This window comes from Ictalurus furcatus, chromosome 14 (genome assembly GCF_023375685.1).
Source record: "Ictalurus furcatus strain D&B chromosome 14, Billie_1.0, whole genome shotgun sequence".
Classification (NCBI taxonomy): Eukaryota; Metazoa; Chordata; class Actinopteri; order Siluriformes; family Ictaluridae; genus Ictalurus; species Ictalurus furcatus.
Window position 1 is genome coordinate 11,571,114 of NC_071268.1, and position 19,785 is coordinate 11,590,898.

The window sequence follows — 19,785 nt, forward strand, 5'->3', positions numbered from 1 at the left end:
ATTTTGAAACTTGACAGCCTCAAGAATGAACTAAAACGTTTAAACGTCTGAACGTTTAAAAAATTACATTTTGATATTTTGAAGGATGTCAGTTTCTTTGAAATTATTTATATAGGCCTATTCTATAGAGGTCGCATCCATTTTGCTGCATACATTGATTAGAGGAAATAATAGTGTTAAAAAAAAATCACCAAGAATTATTTTTGCTGTAAAAGGAATATAGTTGCATACAATTGTATGTGGAAAAGTGGAAAAGCTTGAATTGTTGCTTGTAATGTTCAGGGTACAATTTTTACTCATTCTCTTGAAGAGTTGCATTTTCATGAAAGAAGTTTTCCAAATATCTCTTCTCCGCTCCCTAAAAATTGTTTAGTCTTATGGTTGTTAATTATTTCAGCTAAGTCAGTGACAAACAGCAGAAGGACCCAATAAAATTGTAAATCTACCCCAGCTAGTGAACATCACAGGGGACAAAATGATATGCATATCACAAGGATTACAGACCTTCTGGCTGCTGATGTGATATGTTTTTAGATAACAATACTGTCTAGAAAACACAAATACAACTCATTTATCTTGGATGGATATATTTATTAGCTTTATTTAATAATATATTACACAGTAGCATATTATCTTCATCAAAAATGAAGACAATAAGAAATTTAAGTGACTTTTTCTTACAGTGCTGGTAATTTCTGTTAATTTATTTGATTATTTTATTTATTTCTTGTCTTTTGTTATTATTTTATTAGTTTGTATTTATGTTGTCTGTTTTGTTATTTTGTAAGGAATCCTAATTAGGTTGCATGGCACTGTAGATCTGGGCCTCCATGCCTATAAGTTATACTGTATATGATATGGGTGGAGGACGATAGAGGCCCACATCTATATTTTTTCAGGGGGCCCAGAACTCCCTAGCTACTCCTAAGCAAAGATGCAGAGGCTGTCAGGAGATGGCGCTGTCCCCTTCCAGTTGTTTTATCAGCAACTTGGCCAAGAAATCTTTCTTACATAAAACTAAATATTTAAAAAATGAACTGTATGATTGCTGTATCACTAATCTATGGATGTGCAGAAACTGTATACTGCTGTACTAAATAATAGATCTTTATCAAAACAGCACACCACCATGGCTTCACTCAGCTGCTGAAATGATGTCCAGCTCAGAGGAACTTATTTTTATTTAGACAGTGAGAAGAAATACCTAACCTATATGTATGATCTTTAGGATTACCTTTTTATCTAGGGTTTCTGCCTCACTTTTCCACGGTTCCCCAGTTCCATCCTGAACTCTATTTACTATCTGTATAGAGTTTGTGACCCTTTACTTCCTTAGAGGAATCACAGTAGACACATATTTCCAAGACCATTTTATTAATGAAAACAATCATAAGAGCATAGAAAAATTAATAAAGAAAGGCTAAACAACAATTGCTGAACACAGTCTTAAAACTGTGTCCCTTCCCTCCTCACCCTCTCACTTGTCTGCTGCCTCAGTAAAATACGTAGGTATGATAGGTCAAGCCCATGTCATCACATCATTATGGCAAAACATAAAATGTTACATAAGCACATATTAATAAAAAATATTTTAGCAAAATGTAAACAAAAACAGAATGCAATGATTTGAAAATCTCCTAAACCCATGTTATACACAATAGAACATAGAAAACATATCAAATGTTTAAATGGAGGAAATGTACCATTTAAAAAAAAAAAAAGGTAATTTTGAATTTGATGGCCAGAACACGTCTCAAACAAATCGGGATGGGGCAACAAAAGGCTGGAAAAGTAAGTGTTACTAAAAAGAAACGGCTGGAAGAACATTTTGCAATCCTCAGTTTAAAAATTTGATATGTTTTCTATGTTCTATTGTGAATAACATATGAGTTTGTGAGATTTGCAAATCATTGCATTCTGTCTTTATTTACATTTTACACAGTGTCCCAACTTTTTTTAAACTGGGGTTGTAGGTCCCTTTCAGTGCAAGTGCAGATGTAAGTTGATTGAATTACTTGATTGAATTCTCTTTCTCTGACTTTTTTCTAAACTCATTCTGTAACCTTCTTTTTCAGATATTTCCACCTCCATGGTTATTACTAAAGTACGCTGCATGTTCTCTGTCTACAAAATAAAACTTATATAAAATTCCACAAAGAACAATGTTACCGTATTAAATGTTGGTTCATGTTCAGGTTAACTGCAAATTTTATTGTTTGTTTTTGTTGGATTAGTTTTCTCTCCCCTATCACACAACAGCTACCAACCAATGACGTCAAACCCTATCACATACTTTCTCCAAGGCATGTGATCCCAGCCAACCACAGCTTTCCACACTTCTGCTCATGCAATGTCAATGTCAACATAACACACACAGAGGAAAATGTTATCCGCCCACTTTCACATGAATGAACTCAAAGACGCCCATGATTGGCTAGTGTCACTGTGATTGATAGGGAAGAGTGCGTATGCTACCCTTAACTCCCTTAGACATGGCCAAATTTGCTATCTTGCACTCCTGGCCACAGATGACTGCAACATTATCAGGACGATAGAGCGTATCCTTTTCTGTTGGGCAACTCAGAAGCCAACTGCTAATATTATAACGTAGATACTTCACAAAGTAATGTCGCATAAAATGGAAGAATACAAACTACAACAAAAGAGAAAAATCAACATTAATATATCAGCTAGGTATGTGGTTAGATTTGAAACTGTCCAGCTTCAATGAGTTTGTGCCCATGATAGCCTCAGATTCCTGTTCTTGGCCGACAGAAGTGGAACCTGATGTGGTTTTCTGCTGCTGTAGCCCATCCACCTCAATGTTTTGTGCATGCTGAAATGATTTTCTGCTCACCCCGGCTGTAAAGATTGATTCTTTGAGTTACTATATCCTTCCTAGCAGCTTAAAGCAATCTGGCCATTTTCCTCTGACCTCTCACTATGCTTCCACCAACAGAACTGTCACTCACTCAATGTTTTGATTTGTTTGTTTGTTTGTTTGTTTGTTTGTTTTTCACACCATTCTGTGCAAACTCTAGAGACTGCTGTGAGTGAAATTCTCAGGAGATCAGCAGTTTCAGAAATACTCAAACCTGCCCTTTTGCCAATACCTGCCAATATCTGAACCACAGATTCACAAAGATCACACTTTTTCTTCATTCTCATGTTTGATGTGAACATTAACTGAAGCTCTTGACCTGTGTCTGAATGATCCCCCCCCCCCTTTGTGCTGCTACCACATAATTGGCTGATTCGATAACTGCATGAATTTGCAGGTGTACAGGTGTTCCCAATAAAGTGGACAGTGAGTGAGTGGATATTTAAGGTCATTCTGATAGCACATGAGGACAGGATTGGCTATACTACAGAAATTACAACATGAATACATAATGCATTACTTACCTTCAAATCCCTTTAATAACCAAGCACATCTTAGTGATAATCTATTCTACCATAAAAACTCATAAAAACACCACAAGTAAAAATCTCAGTGAAGTTTTTTTGAAAACACACACACACACACACACACACACACACACACACACACTCACACAGACACAGACACACACACACACACACACACACACACATAGCAAATGCACATTGTTACTGATTACTTACAGTAGGTGTCAAATAACATTGTTCTTGCACAGTAATTGCACCATACTAACATCATCACTATCATATTACCAGCATGTTATTATAATCATTTTCAGTGGCACTGTCATAAGGGTATATTATTTGATGTCCTTTATATGGTAAGACTGATCATCTTTGATAATTGATGAAACTGTGCTTCTACTGCTGTTTTCCATCCACCAAAAATTCCTGAGCACAAAATTGCACAGATTGCGTAATGATTATATTTAGTGAATTTCGTGTTCCTCCGGGCCATGTGACTGTTATGATGCAGTAGGGACTGCTGTGTGAATCTGTCGTAATCAGCTATCACCATATAACAAGTCCATTTAAGTGGCAGTAGCAGCAGTTACAGATTTAGTTCTGCTCTTAGCAGGGGCTGATTGCTACATTTACATTCCAAAATCAGGCATGTGTTTTGATGAATAAGACTTGTCAGGCTGGTGATACAGTACTTCAGGAAAATTATGCTTCTGTGGTGATTGAAGTTGCTGTCACATGGCTTGCACATACTGTAGCAGTACTTTGCACTATAACTTAACTGGTCAACTGTAAAGGCAGGCTTTTGCCAGATTTCATTAATCAACTTCTGGCAGCCACTCTTATTTAAAACAAATTACAGAAGTGTTTTTCAGTTTCCAGCAAAAAAAAAAACAAACAAACAAAAAAAAAACAAAAACAAAAACAATCAAAATATTATCTTGCTAGTAGAAATAAGTCAGGGTCCTAAGAATATTATCAAGCTAACCCCTGTTAGAGAGGAGTTAGTACATTTTAATACAGTTTTTTTTTGTTTGTTTTTTGTATTTTTTTAGTGCTCAGTATTTAGGGAGGTTTTCTATCATCGTCTGAAGACAGCCAGTGACTCAGTTGTTTGGCCAGCCAGGGGAATTTCAAGACAGGGAAGAGCCTTGATGCATGTATCTTGAGGAATGCTGGGTCTAGTCAAGCCATGAAGGGAGCGTGGTGCAAAGCGGGGTTTGGTAAGTGCTTTCCGATAAGTGGGGGCTTGTCTGTTACTGGCTCTGTAGCATCTGCGTTTTGAATCTGTAGGCAATCCTATAGGCAAATACAGGAATCCAGTAGAAGAAACACAGCAATGATGTGATGTGGGACAACATGTAGAGACTGAATACAAGTTGCAGCTGCATTCTGGATCAGTTGCAGTGGTTGTATGACATACAAGGAAAAACCTGAAAGGAACAACTTCCAATCTTGAGTTGACAAAGGACTGAACATCACCCGTGAGGCCTCTATGGAGAGAAATCCTGTAAAGGAGAAAAACTTGTAAGGCTTGATAACCTTTCGAGTTAGCAATATGAAGGGACTTCACTGAGGTTGCATGAAGGGCCATAGCTAGGAATTCTGCTCCTTCTGAATGTATAGTGCTGTAGGCTTTCTCTTTAATGGACATGGTTTAGCCCCAAGCACCAGAGGCCTGTATAGCAAGCAGCATACTAGATATTTCACTTAAACCAATCACCTTTATTATAAAGAAAGTAGTTATCCTCTTCACTAGACCTTCCTCTCACTCCATTTTCCTGTCATTTTTTAAATTCTGATTTATGTTTAATCCAAAGATAATAACTGTCATTTACTGTCATCAGTAATCAGTAATATGTACTGTAAGCATTCGTTTAACATGGAAGGAGTCTCTAGTGTCAGGAATTTGTAACGGTCCATATGTTTTCTTCCACAGGTCTACAGGACAAAGGACTTTGCACTTTCTGGTTTGTTTTATTCCTTATTTATAGTCAGAACATTTCCATAAGTCTATGTTTCAAAATAGTTTAGGCTGTCAGAAACACATCTACACAACAGAACCAGCAGAGGCTGGTCAAGATGCATGAAGAAGAATCCATCCATCCATTTCAGAAACTGCTTCCTACACAGGGTCACTGGGGAGCCTGGAGCCTACTGTAACCCCAGGAACTCTGGGCAGAAGGCAGGGGACACCCTGGACAGGGTGCCAACCAATCACAGGGCACAATTGCACACACATTCACACACTACGGACATTTTGGAAATGCCAGCCAGCCTACAACACATGTTTTTGGACTGGGGGAGGAAACCTCCAAAGCATGGGGAGAATACATGAACTCCACACACACACAGGGTGGAGGTGGGATTCAAACGACCAACCCTGCAGGCGTAAGGCAAACATGCTAACCACTAACCCACCTTGCCACACCAAAAAAAAGAAGTGTATATTATTTAACTTTTCCAAGAGCAGATTCTAGAGCATCTTGTTGACGTGGTCAAGCACATGTTAATCTCACATAGAGATCTGGAATACTTTGCAAACCTGGCCTAAATGAACATCGAATGACTAACGTTCCACCAGATATTTTAATCTGAATCTAGAGACCTGCAACAGAAACAGTTATGATTGTCTTATAAAGTACTGACGTCTGGCTTACGTATTTCTGTATGCATGTTTCCACTAACACAGTCAAAGTGACCTTACAGTGAGAGCATATGTTTAATGGTGATAAACATCAGTAATATCAGCAGAGTGTTAAGTAAGAGCCACAAGGAGAAAAATGGGAGGAGCGTACAGGTTAATGTTTGTCTGTGTGTGTGTGTGTGTGTCTTCACTACTAAAGGTCAGTGGCCTATAAAGGCTATGGTTTCTAAAAGAGGACAGTATAATGGTGTGTGGGTTCTGAAGCATAAATAAGAGTCACAGACTGACAAGATGTAGTCTTGTGGCCCTTTTCATTTTTAGCTACACCTCAACAAAACATCTCTCACAGACAGAAACCACAATAGGTCACACTGAATAAGTGAACACTGCCCTGTCCTTAAACCTAGAAAAGCTAAAAGGGCAAATACAGAATTTCTTGTATTCTTATAGTTTATCTCAGTTTTTCTCCTTCTAAACGCAATTGAAAAACATTGACACTCATTAAAACTCATGTATTTACCACTTTACTTGAGCACTGAGTCATAAGAATGATGACATGATGCTGCATGTCATTGCAGCTTATGTAATATGACACTTTTGACAAAGCATCTTAGATACTATGTTTTAGTATAAAATTTATGATATACACTCTGCAAGACTACAATTCATTATTTTGCACATTATGTAGTCATTACATCAAGCACCACCCCATGTATTGTGACAGTTATCAATAACAAGACACTTGATGCACAATTGGACATAAACTGTTATGACAACTCATAACAAAATAACATCTGGGGAGCAGTAGTGGCTTAGCAGTTAAGGCTTGGGGTTACTGATCGGAAGGTCGGGGGTTCAAGCCCCGTCTCTGCCAAGCTGCCACTGTTAGGCCCTTGAGCAAGCCCCTTAACCCTCTCTGCTCCAGGGGCACTGTATCATTGTTGACCCTGTGCTCTGACCCAACCTCCTAACATCCTGGGGTATACGAAGTGAAGAATTTCACTGTGCTGTAATGTATACGTGACCATTAAAGACTCATTATCTCCGCCATGATATGTTCATGATGTGGTTGGGTCAAGCCTCTGAAGCAGGGGTCAAGTAAACTTTGAAAAGAAAAAGAATTATATTTATAGATGTAAAACTTCAAACGCACCTCTTTTATCAGTCTGGTCTTGATTGCCTATCAAGCAGCGTTTGTCTGTATTAACAGCAGAAAAAACCTCCACATTACTTGTAAAATGCAAATAAAGAGCAGGTCAGTGAGAAATGTGCTTGTCTATGTGGGGATGTGTAGTGTCTAATAATAAAAACATATTAGCAGCATCAATGTAACAGCTGACAGCATAATTATCCACTGTCTCAACACTGCTGCTACTCCAAACAACATCAACATCAATTACATTCTTTTATGGTCCAATGTACACAAAGTCAAATGAGGTAAACCCCACTGAGAGACTAGGAGTGAGAATAATTCAGAGATTTCTGTTGCTGTTGTTCCAAATGGACCGACTCCTGGACCTTAACTTGTTAGAGTAGTTTTATCTACTGAACAAAGCACACAAGAGATAAGAAAAAAAAGGTAGGGAAAACCCCAAAATAATAAAAAATATTGGTCATAAGTTGGAAAAAGGAACTTAGTCATACAAGATTACAGACAGGGAGTTGAGAAGAGGCAGCCATAGTGACATACATAGAACTAGCTCACTTACATACACACACATGCATTAAGAGACAAGCACGCCTTCTGTACTTGAAAAGAACCCATTTATCCATGTGATTGGCTAAGAGAAGGAGTGCACTGAGTGCGCAAGAGAGCGAGAGAAAGGAGAGTGGAGAGAGAGAGTGTGTGGGTGTGTGAGAAAGGGAGAGAGGACATCACAGAAATGGAGGTCACTTAAAGTAAGTCCAGGTTACTTCTAAATTCGTGCTCTCTTGATTGAAATAGGTTCTTTTCATGTGCTTTGTGTGTTGCAAATTTGTACGCACAGAATATAGAAACGAATGCAGAATGCAGAACTTCTATACAGAATAAAATAGTCAGTGATAGACAATCAAAACCTGGAGAAAGGATAGGTTGTGAAACAAGACAATTGGGTGAAACCAAGAGGAACGTCTGTGATGTTGATGACACTCTCGTTCACCTTCCTCTTTTACTCAGCTGAACTGCTTTGGTGTTAGCAGCATGTGTGTGTGTGTGTGTGTGCGTTTGTGTCCAAGTGCATATGTGTATGTGCAAGCTTGAAAACAGATTGATAAAGATCTCTCTTTATTATACATGGGATTTTCAGGTGTGTGTTTGTGTGTGTGTGTGTGTGTGTGTGTGTGTGTGTGCGTGTGCAGAATTGTATGCTTCAGCAAGCAGTAACTATGTAAAATACCATAAGTTAATGTATTAAAATACAGAAGTGTACAAAGTCCACCTGAGCATAATTAAGAGTGTGTGACAATGTGAGAAAAGAGAGCGAGAGTAACAAAGAATTTGTTTTTAAAATTTGTACATGCATGCTTATGTAGTATATATCCAATCTATTTTCCATAAAAACAAATTTTAAAAAAAAAATGGAGGGCTAGGTACTCAGGGGGTAATGATTGAAGGATTTGGATTGATGCATTGATTTAAAAAATAATGATTCATATTAATCAACGCGACAATCATTATTTGATTATAATTGATTAGAATTCATTATAAACTTAATAACTTAAGCCTTTAATAGGCCAGCAAGATTATTTTCCTGTAACTATAATCCTTAAAATAGTCCTTCTCTACCTGAGATTATGAGCAAAGTTAGTCACATATCGCTCGGAGGCTACTAAACCAAATCCTATACAATCATACTGTAGCAAATTCAGTCTTATTGTCAAATACTGAATCGCTGCCTTATAAAGATAGATTAGCATGAAATGACCATGACTCGTTATCATGAGATGACCATGACCATGATTTCAGCAGGACAGAGAAAGACAAAGAGGAAATGTACAGAGAAAAGGGAAGCAGGACAGTCATAAGGAATGGAGACATGTCAAATGATTTGAGGATATAAACTGTACTCTAATTGGTTATGCTAAATTACCACTAGGCGTGAATGTGTGCGTGTGTGTGTGTGTGTGTGTGTGTGTGTGCGTGTGTGTGTGTGCATGGTGCACTGCGATGGACTGGCGTCACACCCTCACTCCCAGTGTTCCCAGAAAAGGCTCCAGATCCATCATGACTCTGATCAGGATAAAGCAATTAATGAAAGTGAGTGCATTTTCAAGCAAGCAAACAGGAAATTACAGCTCCGCTTGAGTTAGCATAGAGTTGCCAATTAACAATAATAATATAGACTTAATACAAATAGCTTAATTAGTGAAAGGTGTTCTTTTGCTTCTTGGATGAGATTTTTAAAGTTTATACACCATGGAGTTTTGTATGCTCTTAGGAAAAAGGGTACTTTTGTTGATATTTCCAGCTTTCTAAAGGGGCTCTGTTTGGAATCCACTGTTGTCTGGTTCTACATAGAACCTTTCATCGTGAGCTAAACCAAATAACCCTTTAAAGTGCTAGACTGACCTTTTTTACAAGGATGTATATAATAAAGTGATGCTTTAACGTTTTCACTTTTTCTTGAGAACAGTTAGGGATTAGATTAATTGATGTTTTGGATATCATCTACAGGCATGCAGTATGAATTAGGATATATGTATAGTATATATATATATACATACAGTACTGTGTTAAAATCTTAGGCACCCTATTTTTAAGTAAAAATTTTATTTCAGATTTTCATTTCTGTATTATCAAGTCAGTACAAAAACATTTTTAGATTTCCAAACATTCTCTAGTTCTCTAGCACAACATTTAATATTACAGAAAAAAATGTTTGTATGTCAGTAAAGAAACAGCATATTATGTAAGAGAAGACTTTTCAGACAAAAAAAAAACATAATGAAGGCTGCTGCAAAAATATGAAGCAAGTCTGCAGAAGAACTGTGTCTGGTTCTGTTAGATGCTCAATAAAACTTGCCAGCTCGTTTCCTTATAAAACTGCACTAATTGTACCAGAGGCTACTATTTTTTGTTTTTTAAAGCAAATAGTTGTCACACCATTTTTTTTTATTATTTTTATGTAGAAACAGTTCATTTCTTTATTTTTGAAGGCATCTTTGCCCTACAGCATTTCTTTGCATGTGCCTTTTGCACAGTACTGTATATATGATCAATATTTTCTGTGACCAGACTTTGTCTTGGTTTACTATCATGTGGTTTTATAAGAAATTCTGTATGATGTTTGATAAGTGCTCTTTATGTAATCTGTTGCTTTTTTTATTGACACTGAATTTTCTTTGACAATTTGAAGTGCTTCTACTAACACACTAATGGAGAAGACATAAAATAATTTAAGACAAAATGTACAGTATATTAACATCAAAAAATAGAGCACTAAAGACGTTTGTATGACACCACTGAGCTCTCATAGGAGAGACAGATGTTCGAAATCTGTTGTACAAAAGAAAGGTTTTTATAGCTAGAATCTAAGCCCTGGATTAAAATTGTTGATGTTTTCAGATTAACCAGGTCATATTTGATGCAACAATGAATTCAAGGCTCCGCACAAACAAATGCAAGCAACGAACCTCACGTCTGCAGTATGAAAAGCCCCATCTCTACTGAATAGTTGGTTTCGTAGGAAGTGCGCATCAAGCGGACGCTTGTGGGTCTGAAACTCCAATTCTCCCCTTAACCAATGTACATATGACAACCTCACTTTCAACCTCAGCAGGAACAAAAGAACAACAATGCAAAAAGCAGTCACTTTTTTCTGCATGCTCCCATTTAAGGCCAGGAAGCATGGTTTAGCTGATGGTTCTGTTAGTTGTGTATGTAATCTTCACTGGTTTTGTCTTTTGAAGGATCCACGTGTTCTTATTAAACTCCTGTTTCTTCCTGGAGCATTAATGTATTTTGCTGCATTAGGTTGTCCAGGATTGGAATTTCAGGCCACCACAGAATAGAGATGGGCAGTGAATCATTTAAAAGATGTATCCCAAATTATCTGCAATCAAGCAGAATTTTTTTTTATAAGAGTTACTAGCAGACGCACAGTGGCTTAGTGGTTAGCCTCACACTGCCAGGGTTGGGGGTTCGATTCCCGGTACTGCCCTTTGTTTGCGGAGTTTGCATGTTCTCCCCGTGCTGCGGGGGTTTCTCCGGGTACTCCGGTTTCCTCCCCCTGTGTGTGAATGTGTGTGTGATTGTGCCCTGAGATGGATTGGCACCCAGGGTGTACCCCGCTTTGTGCCCGATGCTCCCTGGGATAGGCTCCAGGTTCCCCGCAACCCTGACGGATAAGCAGTATAGAAGATGGATGAATGGAAGAGTTACTGGTCGAGAATTTTATGGTATTTCCAATCAATATAGCTTGTCACACTCACTTACATGTTACCAACACAAGTAAAATCGCTAAAGAGCCAGATTGTGATTGCATCTGCCTCTATACCTCTATACACAGTATAAAAGCTTTTGCTCTTTTTTCCCTCACAAAGCTGTTAGGTTTATTTTTAACTGGAGCTCTCAGATGAGTCATTCACTGAACACTCAGTTCAAATTAAGCTGTCTATCTAAGTCATTTAGCTACCGGATCATAACAGACTGATTGGAGAGACAACTATATTGTTGTTGCTTGGTGAAGGGCCTAAATGTGCTCTGAATCACATTCAGTGTGTTTAGACTTCAGGGAAAAGTGAGAGAAAGTCAAAAGGGTTGCGGAAAAAATAAGATCTGACCTCCTTTTAAGAACGAAAAGATCCCTAGAACAAGAATTATCAGGTAACATGAAATTGTACTGTAATGATACAAAAGTACAGTTTTCATGTAAAACCTGATACTTCTCTATTCTTCACAATATTCTATCAGACACAGTCAAAGCTCACACAATATTACATTCATTACATTTACAGCATTTGGCAGACGCCTTTACCCAGAGCGACTTACATTTATCTCATTTAGACAACTGAGCAGTTGAGAGTTAAGGCCCTTGCTCAAAGGCCCAGCAGTGGCAGTGCTGGGGTTTGAACTCATGGCCTTCTGGTCAGAAGGTCTTAACCACTGAGCTATCAATGTTCCTCAGTAATGCAAAAGTTAACGTGTTTGCATTGTATAACTTCAATATTGTGGAAATGTTATAGGAACATTTATATACGTTCACTGACCACTTTATTAGGAACACCTGTACACCTTCACATTCATGCAATTATCCAGCTTCCAATCAAGAACAACAATAAAAACATAGCCTGGTCTTTATCCAATATCCAGCTGTCCAGTCTGGGTGAACCTGTGCCCACTGTAGCCTCAGACTCCTGTTCTTGGCTGAAATCAGTGGCACCCGATGTGGTCGTCTGCTGTTGCAGCCCATCTGCCTTAAGGATTGACATGTGCATTCTGAGATACTTTTCTGATCATCAAACTTGTAAAAAGTGGTTAAACATGAGTTACTGTAAACTTCCTCAAACCAGTCAGGCTATTCTCCTCTGACCTCTAGATATGTTATATATGAAAATCCCAGGAGATCAGCACTTTCTGAAATATTTAAACCAGCCCATCTGGTCACTGAGATCACATTTTTTTCCCCATTCTGATGTTTGAAGTTTATGAAACTGATGAGCTGTATCTGCATGATTTTATGCTGTGCACTGATTGGATAATTGCATGGATAAAGCATGTGTACGGGTCTCCTTAAAAAAGTCTGTGTGTATGTTACATAAAAACATTCCTATGTTTAAGTTTTCGTGGGTGCAGTAAGTCTTCAGGTTGGAGGGTTTGGGGTTATTTATTGTATTAATAACTTTCAAGAGAGAGAAAAAATGAGAGTCTAATGAGGGAACAATTGTTACAATGTAAATCAATTTTACGAACTAATTAAACAAAATTTGGCTAATTTCAGTTTTGTTATAGAAGTTAAGCTCTTTAAGAACAGTACACTCTGGAGTGCTTTATTTCCTTAGTTGATTTGGATGCCCTATAAATTTGCTTGCTAGGGGTCTTTTGAAATGTTGACTAATGTGGAACGTGAATGCATACAGTCAGACGTTACAGTATACGTATGTCTATATTACCACAGATGTGTAAATAAATATACATCAGTGTATTTCTAACAGTGGTCTATAATGGCAAGATATAAATCATATTCTCTACATGAGGCACACTGCTAAATTATTTGCTGTCCTATCCAAAGTCGTTGGGTGATTTTTCAAACTCTGAAGCCCAAGTGTCTGAGACGGACGAGGTCAGTGTGTGCATCATAGATGAGAACAGTCTGGGTCTCTCAACTGTTTTTAGCACACCAAGGAATGGGGGTTAGGAAACACTTTCATTCTTATGCTTACGCTCCATATCATTTATTACAGTGCTTCCCATAACCATTCCCATAAAATATAACCATCGGCCTGTCACATGAGAACAAAACAGATTTATTAAATCCGAGTGGTGTATGAGAGCATGCACTCATTTTGAAGACCTCTCAAATTGCTTGGGCTTAGAATAACCTCTCAGCTCAAACCTAAACAAAAGCTTACTTAGAGGAAAGAGTCCCTCTAGAGAGCCACGTAGCACAGATGACAAACATCTTTTATATTTACTGTACAAATCTAGTTTCATGCTCTTGGATCAAGATGCTGATCATTTTCAAGCTGATTATATTAAAACGAATACGCATTTCCTGGTACTTCCTGATTATGTGCTGTAACTAATTCAGTATTAATTAATGAAACATAATTCATTGTGAAACATGAGCCTCACAAAAAAAATAACCATTTATGGAGCAAACGCATGGGTTGCAAGCCACTGATATAAAATGGCTACTAGGGCACTTCTCTAAGACAGATAACAATACCGAAATAACATAACATAAAATAACATGACATAACATAGCAAAACATAATAAAATTTACATACCACAGAAAGACCATAACAATATCATGGTCAAGAGTATAACAAATGTAGATAATATAGGATACCATAATAAAACTGTCTTAGTATCAGAGTTAAACATATACAGTAAAAATCCTCCCTTTTCTGCCATAATGTCTATAGCTTGTATATATTGTTATTCACTGTAGTGAGTAACTCACATAGTAAAATTCTCATTTTTCCGGTTCAATTTTTTAAAAATGTATTCCTTAGCAAAATTCTTGGGACAGTATAGAAAATGCAGAAAAACAAAAAGAGTCGTTTGAAAATTCAATTCACCCTGTACTATATTGAAAACACATTATTTGATGTTTTACTTTGTGAATTTAATTTATTTTTGAAAATATACAGTCATTTCAAATCTGATGACTGCAACACACTCCAAAAAAGTTGGGACAGTCGACTGTGTAACATGACCTTTTCTTTTAATAACACTTATTAAGCGTTTGGGCGCTGAGTGAAGACACCAGTTGGTTAAGTTTAGCAGCGGAATTTTCTCCCATTCATCCATTATGCATTTCTTCAGCTGCGCAACTGTACAGGGTCTTCGTTGCCTTATTTTGCGCTTCATAATGCGCCACACATTGTCAATCTGTGACAGGTCAGGACTGCATGCAGGTCATGCTCGCACCCACATTCTCTGCTTACGCAACCATGCGCTTGTAATCCGGGCAGAATGTGGTTCGGTGTTGTCCTGCTCTGGATGGTAGCATGTGTTGCTCCAAAATGAGTACATATCTTTCTGCATTAATGTTGCCCTCAAATATGTCCAAGTTACCCATGCCATGGGCACTGACACACCCCCAGACCATGACAAACGCTGGCTTTTGGACCTGACGCTGATAACAGCTTGAATGGTCCTTTCCTTTTCCTCTTTGGCTCGGAGAACACGACGGCTGTTTTGTCCAAAAACTATTTGAAATGCCGACTTATCACACCACAAAACACGATTATACTGTGCTACTGTCCATCTCAGATGAGACCGAGCCCAGAGAAGTCAGCGGTGCTTCTGGACAGTGTTGATGTATGGCGAATGGTGTTGACTGTGAAAGGTTTACCAAAGTATTCCCGAGCCCATGTCAGGATATCCATTACAGACTCGTGACAGTTTTTAAGACAGTGACGTCTGAGGGATCGGAGATCACGCATTCAGAAGTGTTTTTCGACCTTGCCCTTTACGCACTGAGATCTGACCGGATTCCTTGAATCTTTTAATTATATTGTGCACTGTAGAAGGTGAAATGCACAAAATCCTACTGATTTGTCTTTGGGGAATGTTGTTCTCAAAGTGCTGGAATATTGGCTGATGCATCTGTCGGCAGATTGGCGAGCCTCGACCGATCCTTGCACTTGAAGGACTAGGCATTTTTTGGAGGCTCCTTATATACTATTATTAGACGATTATCTCACCTGTTTCACATCAACTTCTTATTTCAACTTGTCACATCGCTATTACTCCTAAATTGACTCTGTCCCAACTTTTTGGAACGTGTTGTTTGAATCAAAATAAATGTTTATCTTCAAAAAACTATGCAATTGATTAGGTAAAGCATCAAATACCTTATTTATTTATATATTTACTATATACTTATTTACTACTTACTATTATTTTATATTTACTATTTATCTTTTTTTTTTTTTTCTTTTTCCCCATTTATTCATCTGAGCAGTTGAGGGTTAAGGGCCTTGCTCAAGGGCCCAACAGTGTACTGGCTTGGCGGTGCTGGAATTTGAACTCACAAATTTTCTTTGAATTCTCCTTTCTTATTTACATTGATCCTTTGGAAATATTCTATGTAAACAATCATGCCAATAAAGTAGTGTGAATTGAATTGAATTGAGAGAGAGAGAGAGAGAGAGAGAGAGAGAGAGAGAGGTCACTGAAGTTGAAAGAACATCAAAATGAGCACAGTTTAATCAGACAGTTTTAAGGGACACAGCCCATACTTTCGATTTGTAGAAGTAATTCTCCCTCACTTTAATAAATGAGGCATGATTAATATGTCAGGATGCTCTCTCTCTCTCTCTCTCTCTCTCTCTCTCTCTCTCACACACACACACACACACACACGCACACACACACACACACACACACACACACACACACACACACACACACACACACACACACACAGTGGTGGGAAAGGCTCCTTATAGGGGAGGAGAGTAGGGGGGCTGCCCAGATATGGTGAGGGATTAATGGTTATAAACAACAGCTGAGGGTTTCTACCAGAGTCTCTGAATGTGTTTGTTTTAAATATATTTAGATACCCAAAATTTGTGTTAAAGAACATGTGTGTGTGTGTGTGTGTGTGTGTGTGTGTGTGTGTGTGAAATATATGTTCTTTTAGCTGTGACAAATGTGAAAGCTATGTGGAAATAATATTGATATGAAACATAATTTCTTTTATCCTGATGTCCTCTATGGGTAAGGAGAGTATATGGGCACTGTTCCAACACACACACACACACCACGCACACACACACACAACATGCACACAAAGCCACTTGTTTTCTCTATCTCAGTTTGTAGTGTGTGTGGAAGAGGGCTTGAGCAATTAGGCTGATATTTATCAGGCTTTAACTCCACAGTCCTGTAGCCAAACTTCCATTAAGTCCTACCAACAGTGAGAGCAAATACACCAGACTGGCACAAAGCCCTCAAACACAGTATCTCACAAGCTCCTGCCTCCTCTCCCACTTTTATGTACACACACACACACACACACACACACACACACACACACACACATACACACCCTTTCATCATGTTATCAGTGTCAAACAATTTTCCACATTCAGTCGATAGGTTTTATCACAGGGAAGTGAACGTTTAAGTTTGCACACAAGAGGAAGTATAACAAGTTATTGTTCTTCTTAGAAAACTTTCACACATAGCTGATTAAGCTGAAACACGATTTACTCTTTTAGGTGTGAGTGAAATGGTAAAAATATTAGATCACAATATTTGGCGTCCCATTTAGGGTGTATTCCTGCCTCAAGTCCAGTGTCCCCACGATAGATTGAGGCTTCACCACAACCCTGACCAGGATAAAGCATTTACTGAAGATGCCTGAATGAGTGAATGATTAAAAATAACAATTCCACACTGGAGGCACTGGAAAACAAATCTTACTTTATAAATCATTCTAAATTTGGAAAACAGTTAGTGTTTTCACCAAGTAAAAAAAAAAAGAAGTAAAAATTAGAGCAACTATGTGTCACAGTACTATCTATAGATTTGGTGTGCAGAGGAATCAGGATATTATCATGATAAAGCTTAATGAGACATGGTTTATCATAATTCTGATACATTGTTATAAAAGACACCTAAATTCATCTTTTCTCATCTGCAGGAGCAGAAAGGAAAAATATGATGCACTGCTTATGCTCACCAGAAGAGGGTAGCAGACTCTAACATGTCTTATAAAATGGACTCCTCTGGCCCCAAACAAGGATTCACCTGTGGAAGGTCAAACAGTGCACTTGATGATGCATTTTCTGTAACACAACTAACATAGAGATCTTACACATGCAGCATGTTGGCTATTCACCTAAAAATGATCAACTTTCCACATTAAGATACACTTGCTAATGCTCTCCTGCTTACATACACTGGTTCAGTATTAAAATGTTGTCTCAGATAGCATTAGGTGTGATTCTCTCCTGCCTCATCTTGTTAACGGTGTGTGGAAACGTGCTGGTGTGTCTGGCTGTCTGCGCAACCAGACGTCTACGCAGTGTCACCAACTGCTTCATTGTGTCCCTCGCCATTACTGACTTACTACTTGGAGCTCTCGTCCTCCCTTTCTCCACTCTCATTGAGGTGACTGGGGATTGGCCACTGGGAGCTCACTTCTGCAATGTCTACATTTCAATGGATGTCATGCTGAGCACTGCTTCTATTCTTAACCTCCTGGCCATTAGCATAGATCGCTACATTGCAGTCACGGTGCCTTTACGCTACCCCACTCTGGTGCTGCCATGGCATGTTGGTACGTCATTAGCAGTAATCTGGCTGGTATCTATTGGTGTCTCGTTTGTTCCTATTCACCTGGGCTGGAATACGGTGGACCAAACGGTGCAGAATCACGGTAAGGATGACCCTGCGGGAGACTGTCGCTTCGAGCTAAATCCCACTTATGTGGTAGTGGATTCAGTAGTAACCTTTTATCTCCCCCTGGTGGCAATGTGCTGGACTTATTACAGAGTGTTCCGCATTGCACGGGCCCAGGCAAAGAGAATCCTTTCCATACATCGAGCGTACTCTTCAACCACTATGTCTTCATTATCAGGAGCATCAGCGTTAGCACTACGTGAACACAAAGCTGCAGTGAGATTAGCAGTTGTGCTGGGCGCCTTTGTAGTTTGTTGGTTTCCCTATTTTACTTTTTTCACCATTATGGGGATACGAAAGGAGACAGATCTTCCACGCACTGCATACTCAGTGGTCATGTGGCTAGGCTATGTTAACTCTACGTTAAACCCATTCCTGTATGCTGCGCTTAACAGGGAATTTAGGTCTGCTTATTGCAGGCTTTTGTGTGGCTGGAGGGGCATTAACACACCAACAGGAACGCCAACTACTGCACTAGAGGCGGGGCTGTTGAATGGGCTCACCCCTTCCAGCAGCAGGACAGAATTCATACCTGGAGCCTGTATCATGCTACAGGACATGAGCAACGGAAACAGGGATGGCAGCAATGGGACATCTCTTAGCATCATCAGTGTCCTGTCTAATGGCCACAACAGGTATTGGAGGCACAAAACTAATGGACAACAATTAGAATACACATTACAGGGACCACTTTATAAATGTATTTAATTTTACTTAATGAATACATTTTTGATTTATTACAAGGGTATGATGTTCAATAATCATCTCTCTATCCCTGTTTATTTCTCTCTGCCAGATCATAATACTTTGAACAAATCTGGACGCTGTCTCTCTTTCCATAACCCCAATCTAGGCTTCACCCCAGTTTCTAACGGCCCCCTAGTATGAAGCAGGTAGCTAAAGATAAAATTACTCTGAAATATATGCATAAAAAGAAGGTTTAGGAGTTCTGCAATGCAAAATGGAGATTAATTTTCTTTCTGTTATCTTCAGTAGGAGTTGTCAGCCATAGTCTGATGAAACATTTGGTCCTCTTGAGAGTTCTGAGGAAAGAAAAGCTCTGAAGAAAGATTGAAAGATTGTGTATTGAATCTTACAAGAACAGCTAAAAAAAAATATGAATAATGGGGCAAAAGTGTGTGGGGGGGAAGCTAACAACGACAACACATCTAATAACAAACAAACACATCTCTCTGCAAACAGACGAGGCCTGATTGTTGGCGGCTACAGGGATAGAGACTGTTAGAAACGAACAGAAAGCGTTCTGTGCTATATGGTGCCCTCTCCAGGTCAGTGGAGGAACTGCAACATAAATGTGAAGACTGTACAAAGACTGAAAAGTTATCGTTTGTTTTTATTGCTGTCAACTAATGCCAAAAATCTGTAGAGAATTTCATGTTCAACGAGAATATATAAAGATAGATTTAAAGATGAACAGTAAAATATCCAATAAAAAATACTAACTCAAATCATAATTTGCATTTGCCTTTTAAACTGCACACATTTTTAAAGGTTTTCAGAGGAACAAAAATGTGAATACAAAAATATGTACAATAACAGTGTTTTTTTTTTAAAAAAATTATTATTATTGTTGTATTATGAGGCATTAACTAATACCACATTATGTAGCACCTACAACCAAATTTTGCATTTTTACAAATATAAATAGTACTG

General features: G+C 38.4%; 1 protein-coding gene across 4 annotated transcripts; it reads left to right on the top strand.

The window, feature by feature from the left end:
- The first annotated feature begins 7,530 nt into the window (after positions 1-7,530).
- hrh2a (histamine receptor H2a) lies at positions 7,531-19,577 on the top strand. 4 transcript variants are annotated; one of them, XM_053642360.1, is made up of 4 exons: positions 7,531-7,948; positions 17,351-18,746; positions 18,908-19,004; positions 19,108-19,577. In XM_053642360.1, the coding sequence occupies exons 2-3, from the start codon at positions 17,626-17,628 to the stop codon at positions 18,912-18,914; spliced, it is 1,128 nt and encodes a 375-aa protein (XP_053498335.1). In that variant the 5' UTR covers positions 7,531-7,948; positions 17,351-17,625; the 3' UTR covers positions 18,915-19,004; positions 19,108-19,577. The 4 variants fall into 4 exon arrangements, with proteins under 4 accessions (XP_053498335.1, XP_053498332.1, XP_053498334.1 ...); XM_053642357.1 differs by having other exon boundaries at positions 17,351-19,004; positions 19,105-19,577; XM_053642359.1 differs by having other exon boundaries at positions 17,351-19,004.
- The last annotated feature ends 208 nt before the right edge of the window (positions 19,578-19,785 follow it).